Genomic DNA, 6,207 nt, shown 5'->3' with positions numbered 1-6,207 from the left:
AGAGCATTACATTTGCAAGTGCTTATGTCTTATCTACAAGCACCTCACCGGGTCATTTTGCTTATTATAGAACAAGAAACCGTAGTGTTTCAGTACCAAAGTTTTTTTATTTTTTTTATATTTCCATAAAGTTCGGGGTGTAACAGATGCAGCTGGTGTAATGGTAGTGTATCGAGAAGGTAGTTGACTTTTCTCATCTGGTAGTGTTCAGACCAAAAGCCTCTTAACAGAATGGTTTGTGAGTGAAACTTTTCTAATTATCCTCTATCGATCCCATTCTTATATTCTTAATTCAAACATTTATTCATACAAACACACACACACACACACACATACAAATACTGGTATGTTTTCCCTTCATAAAAAAAAAAAAAAAAGATAGCTTGCAGATATTTATTTTTTTTTGTTCCATCTGTTGCCTCTTGTCCAATAAACACACAATCGCTCCTATTTTACCCAAGTGCAGTCTCACCATCAGCATTTATTCCGTAAAAACATTAACCGTACCATCGCAATAAATGGATGGATAAAATACCCTTACTTTCATTCTTGCATTTTTTCCAACCGCCCCCTTTCACCCCAGCTGGTCCCCCCTGCTGCTTTCCCCACAGTATGTAACAGTGACACAAACTTGTCCTTGGTGTAACAGCTGAGAAGACGGAACCAAAAAAACACAAAAAAACAAAGAGGGTGGGAACGAGGTGTTGGTGAGGGGAGACGTAAGGGGGAAGAGATGGCGAGTTCTTCTCTTTGAGAAGAAAGTGATAAGAAGGACTGTATCTGTCCGCTCGTCCGATCCCCCCGCCCCCAAATCTTTCTGATGAAGAGGAGGGTGATGGTGTAGGGGGAAAAGGGAGGTGGATGGAGGTGCAGAGGAGAGAATAGAAGGAGAGCAGGGGTGAAGTGCGTTGCTCTTCATGTGTCCTGGCCATCGGTGGCGTCGTTGGCATTGGACAAGTCTGAGTCCGTTTCCCGATTGGCTATGCGATCCAGCTCTGCCTGGACGTCGCTCAATCCCAGCTTTGAGCCTGCAGTAGTAAAAATAAATTGCAAAGGATTAAACATTTCTGCATTTTCTTCCCCTCACCATGCAATAAGCAGTGTTTTAAATGCACATGATTGAAAAAAGGAACTGGGTGAAACTAGGGTAGATTTAGCCTAGCCTAGTTTAAATCTATATAATCATCATATATGATTCATGTGTATGAGGACTACCTCCATTTAATTCTAGCGAGTTTACAAATGAATGCTAACATCACAGGAGGCCACTGTGCTTCAAGTGGTCTCATTGTGTCTGAACTCATTAGCAGAAAAGAAGAGCAGCCGCTGCTGTCGTGGTGCTGCAGCTAAGAATAACAGCAGCCAACACTGACAAGAATAATCCCTGAATGGTAGCAGAAAATCAATAGAAAGCCACAGACTGTTACAAAGAAGCTAAGCTTGATCAATTCCAGGCCTACTTAGCTAACATATAGTGCCAAGCGATTAGAGTATATACAACCTTTTAGGGTTTCTCTTTTTTCTTTTTTTTAAAAACGCATTTAAATTCAGCCTGCTTGAGCCAATACAGCTGCCAGCCCGATTAGTTTATCTTTCTATCTAAAAATTTACTTTTCAACAGCCTTTTCAGAGAAATAACTTAAATTAGATCAAATTCAACTCTCAGTGAACAGCAGTTCTCAAGTCTTACCACGCCATTTTTAAATGGGTTAAGGTCTGTACTTTGATTAGACAATTCAAAAACATGAAAACCTTTTCCAAAACTAGTCCTTTGCGGTTTCAATTTGCTGAAGAAAAGCCACAGCATGATGCTGACAGCATGTTTCCCAATGTTAGGCATGTCCAAACTCGGCACCTTGATGGTTGCTGTCCTGCAGGATTTAGAGGTTTCTGCTTCAGTAACGCTGATTTCCATTGATGGCTGATTATCAGGCTTTTGCTAAACTGACATCATCAGAATCAGTGCTGAAGCCAGTAACATTGAAAACCTGTAACCCCCGGCTCATACCGACTCCGGTCTTTGTGGGGTGCGGTGGTGCGGCGCCGCAGTGATTTCAAGTCATTAAAAAGACGTAAACCTCTCTCACCGGCTGCTGAGCTGTCCGGCTGCGGTTACCGAGACACTCCGGCGCTGCAGAAAATTCCGCAAGAAAGCTATCCTTGCGGCGTGCCGGAGCCCTCCGCAACAAGCTCTCGCAAATATCCTTATTTGGGCCGTGTTATCGCGTGAAGTTACGTGAACTCAAGTGAACTTCTGTTCTCGCGAGCTAAATCTCCGGACCTGTTGCCGGAGCCGCAGAGCCGCACCGCACCGTAGTCAAAAGGGCGGTGTGACAGGGGGTGTGCGGGAGTTGCGGTCTCCGTCGGCTCGGTAACCGCACCGGAGCCAGTGTGAGCAAGGGGTAAGACAGTGGCCCTTGAGGACTGACTTTTGACATTCCTGCCCTATGTGGAAGTGCATGTACAAGGGGGGTGTCGTAATATGGCTATTGGCCCTTACAGGATGTTGGATGTAGGTTGAAATATTACATTTTGTTCTATCTGATCAGAACACCTTCAGCCAAATGTTTGCAATGTCTACCAGACTTGTGACAAAACAGCATTTCTTTTATTTGTCCTGATATTTTGGCAATAAAGGTAAATTTGTGGAGTGAACAACCAACAGGTTCTGTTTCCTAAACTTTGGGTCTCAGCTGCTTTTCCAAAGTTACCATGGTTCTCTCTGCTGCTTATGCTCTCCTTGTCAAGCCTGTCAGTTTAAGTGCACAGCCATATTTTGTACCACAGTCTTTCCATCTTTGGATGGTAGATAGAACCGTATGCTAAGAGACATTTGAAGGACAGGATATTGTTTTATACGTTAACCCTGGCTCAAACTTTTTCGCAGATTTCTCCCTGACCTGGCTGCTGTCCATTGGCCTCCAAGAGGCCCTTTGCTCACCAATCTTCTTTAGCAAACATCCGAGGTCTTTAGAGAACAGCTGGATTTAAAATTAGATTAAATTACACACAACTGGGCTATTAGATCACTGAAAAGAAATTACTTCACTGGGCTATTTTAGGGATGTCAAACTGGGTTCAGTGCATAAACTCACCCCATTATTCACTTGCAATTTTGTTTATCATTTAAATAAACATACAACTTTCCTTCAGAATTACAGTTAAATAATATTTAGAGTCAATATTTAGAGTCAATCTACTCAATAGATGGAAAGCTGAGCAGCCATTCCTTAGTGAACAATGAGCCTAACCTGATATGTTGAACTGCCCAGCCTTAGTTAGAATCATGTGCATCGACTGCTGCAGGAGTTAATGATGGGAAATGCATTGCAACATGCGAAGAAAAACAAAACACTCATCAGTGGAAAAAAATTTGCAAAGGAAAAGGAGCAAGGTACAAAAACAGGGGAACGTGCAACGGCTATGATTCACGTCTTTTTGCCTTTCTGCTGATAGACACATTCAGACTGACTGCATCTGCTAAAACCCAATCAGCAAATAAACACTGAATTATACAAGATGATCACATATATAAGCTGTTTTATAATTCCTATCGGTATACATTTAGGCAAATAAAACCTGCTGATTACCAAAAAAGGCATAACTTGAAAAAAGGGGAAAACAATATTGATAACTAAACATTTTCCATTAGGTCAATGGAGGGTCAGAAGAGGGAGGAGGGTTTGGTGAAAAATAAAAAGGTAAAAAAAAAAAAAATCAAATCAAATGGGAGCAGTAATAAAGGAGAAATATCTTGCTCAAACACACCTTAACGTGGCCAGCATCCTCTGACTAGTGCATACAGACATTATGAATGGAGTGGAGGAGAAGTAGGAAAATACAGATAATGGGAGCTGGAGTGAAGAGGTGTGACTATGGATGGAAATGTCCTCAAGCACAATTATCTAACATGTAACTCTATAAAGACCAGTGGAAAAAAAGAGAGATTTTGTATTCCCACCTGACTTCCGTACAGTTCCTGGAGTGTTGTTACCACCTGGTGTCCCAGGCCCTCCTGTCCCGGCTTTCTTTGTCAGTAGACTGTTGAAGAAATTGGCCAGCACGCCCTCACTTGTCTGACCTGTGGCGCAAAAGAGGTAGACATTTATGTAGCACATAAAATATATATATATTGAAAAAATATTGAAAGGACAGAAGGGTAAACAAAAACAGGTGACTGCATACCTGACTGCGGCATGGCGTTCGCAACGTTGGCCGCCGCCGAGCGATTGCTTGTTCTTGGGGAGCCAGTGGGTGCCCTGCTAGTGGTGTCCTACAGATCAGAGAGAAAAATAAATAAAAGTCACACAAATGGAAAGACATAGGAGGAGGGTTTCTTCATCTGAGCCAAAAAACAAACAAAAATGTTACTCACCACTGGTCGCCCTGGTGTCACAGCGGGCTGTTTGGCAAGCAGCGACTGAAAATTAGAGGACAATATGCACACTCACCCCAATTAGTACCTAATTAACATATCAAGACCCTCAAGACAGATTTAATTTGTAGGCCCACAAGCAATAGACCAGCATTCTTCAACACAGTGGAAATGCTTTCATACCTGAAGCTTTACCAGAAACACTTGGTCATCTTCCGCCTGAATCTCCTTTTCATGGACAATCTGTAGAAGAAGACAAACATTTCACAGTGGAGTTTTCTGAAACCTGAAGATCTGGGTGCACCTGGCAGTTTCTACAGGCCAACTTCCTTGTCTTCACATTTTATCAACAAATACTTCAGTGCATTTTATGGTTTTCTTAAATCTAACACAAAGTATTTCCAAGAACATAAAATGGAGGGAAAATGATGACTGCAAGCTAATATAAAAGTGTAGCTTGCAGTTTATTAGCTCATTTACCAGGAGACCTTGAATAAAATCTAGTGCAAACATTTGCCTTAAGCCATCAACACGTTAAAGAAAGACTTTCTGTAAAGGTAAAAGAAGTTTGCTAGAGAAGACTAAAGGGCTTGTTATACTACCTGCAGCAGTGTGTCGCAGTGAGCTTGATGCAGATATTTTTGATTTATGCCCAATTTTACTCCACACCACAACACAAGAGGGACAATCACTAACTAGCTGTTGGTGTAGATACAGCCAAGGCGGTGAGGAAGTGAGAGCAAGTTTATGTAACAATGGAGGGACATGAGGGTGAAAAAGAGCGTGGATCAAGATGGAAAAAGGGTCCCAGCGTTCTCTAGCACCTTGCTCTTCTAGATGGTCCATCTTTACAAGTCGTTTTCCACAATCGCGGTAAGGCACCAAACAGGAGATATACGCGTAGTGTAGAGCGGATATAGAATTGACCAATCAGACTCTCTGCGGCACTGTCTGCAGTCACCTACAATTTTGGAGAGGTGCACCAGAGTGTCTGGGGCAGGGCCGGGGGCATATCTGCATTTCTGAGTATAAATCAGGCTTAATGAGCAACACAGCATCAAGAAGACCAAAGAACACAGCAGGCGGGACGAGGAGAAGGATGTAAAGAATTTTAAAGCAGGATTATAAAAAAAGTTCTGAGCTTTAAACAAGACCAGAAAGAGTATGGTTCATCTGCAAGCCCAAGAGATTATAGCCATAATCTCAAAGGGTATTCAACAAGAGCTTTAGTCGCAAAAGCAGCCATGGTGTCTCTGTAGAGGCTGGAGAGAACTACAGCTGGGAAGGTGTGTTGACAAGGCTGCATTTTCTTTTCTTTTTTTTTTTTTTACAACTGACAAATCTGGTTGTCATAAAGTAGTGGCAAGAAGAAAGGCATTGTTGAAAGAAATCCCTAAGAAGTGAAATTCCTATGCTTGACGTTTTCTTTCCACAAATAATACTCCAAGAAAAACCTGTTAGAAGCTTTAGAAATCTGGAAACAGGCCCCAGCCAGATAAGACCCACTGATCTCTATTTATTCACTGGATTGCAGATAGACCGAAAAAAATGAAGTAATCTGCCACCATCTTGGTACTCCCCACTTTCACAGAGTTGCACCATAAAAATGCCTGTAATCTAATGTAATGTAATTACCGTATTTTCAAGACTATAAGGCGCACTTAAACGTCTTTTTTCCCCCTCAAAATGTGCGGTGCGCCCTATGGTGCGGTGCGCCCTATGGTGCGGTGCGCCCTATGTGTGTTGTAACTGCGACTTTTGAGACCACCTCATTGAGGAGATGATGAAAGAGTGGCTGAATGTAAGGAGACCAGGTGTTTTTTTTCCACTCA

The 6,207-nt window shown here is 42.3% G+C and overlaps 1 protein-coding gene across 3 annotated transcripts in view; it reads right to left on the bottom strand.

Moving 5' to 3' along the window:
• Positions 1-6: 6 nt before the first annotated feature.
• The window catches only part of LOC107101287 (cytoplasmic dynein 1 light intermediate chain 1-like), a 13,511-nt gene continuing 7,310 nt past the window's right edge, over positions 7-6,207 (bottom strand). The window contains exons 9-14 of one of the 3 annotated variants that reach the window (XM_015400146.1): positions 4,559-4,618; positions 4,376-4,420; positions 4,186-4,273; positions 3,962-4,081; positions 3,769-3,792; positions 920-1,028 (exon numbers count right to left, since the gene is read on the bottom strand). In XM_015400146.1, the coding sequence (XP_015255632.1) occupies positions 3,770-3,792; positions 3,962-4,081; positions 4,186-4,273; positions 4,376-4,420; positions 4,559-4,618 (336 nt within the window). In that variant the 3' untranslated portion in view covers positions 920-1,028; position 3,769. Of the gene's footprint in view, positions 1,029-3,251; positions 3,301-3,768; positions 3,793-3,961; positions 4,082-4,185; positions 4,274-4,375; positions 4,421-4,558; positions 4,619-6,207 lie in introns of all 3 variants that reach the window. The other 2 variants (XM_015400145.1, XM_015400144.1) reach the window with 2 other exon arrangements.

This window comes from Cyprinodon variegatus, unplaced genomic scaffold (assembly GCF_000732505.1).
Source record: "Cyprinodon variegatus isolate N-32 unplaced genomic scaffold, C_variegatus-1.0 Scaffold1078, whole genome shotgun sequence".
Classification (NCBI taxonomy): Eukaryota; Metazoa; Chordata; class Actinopteri; order Cyprinodontiformes; family Cyprinodontidae; genus Cyprinodon; species Cyprinodon variegatus.
The sequence above is the reverse complement of the archived record's forward strand: the minus strand, read 5'-3'. Positions and strand labels throughout refer to the sequence as shown.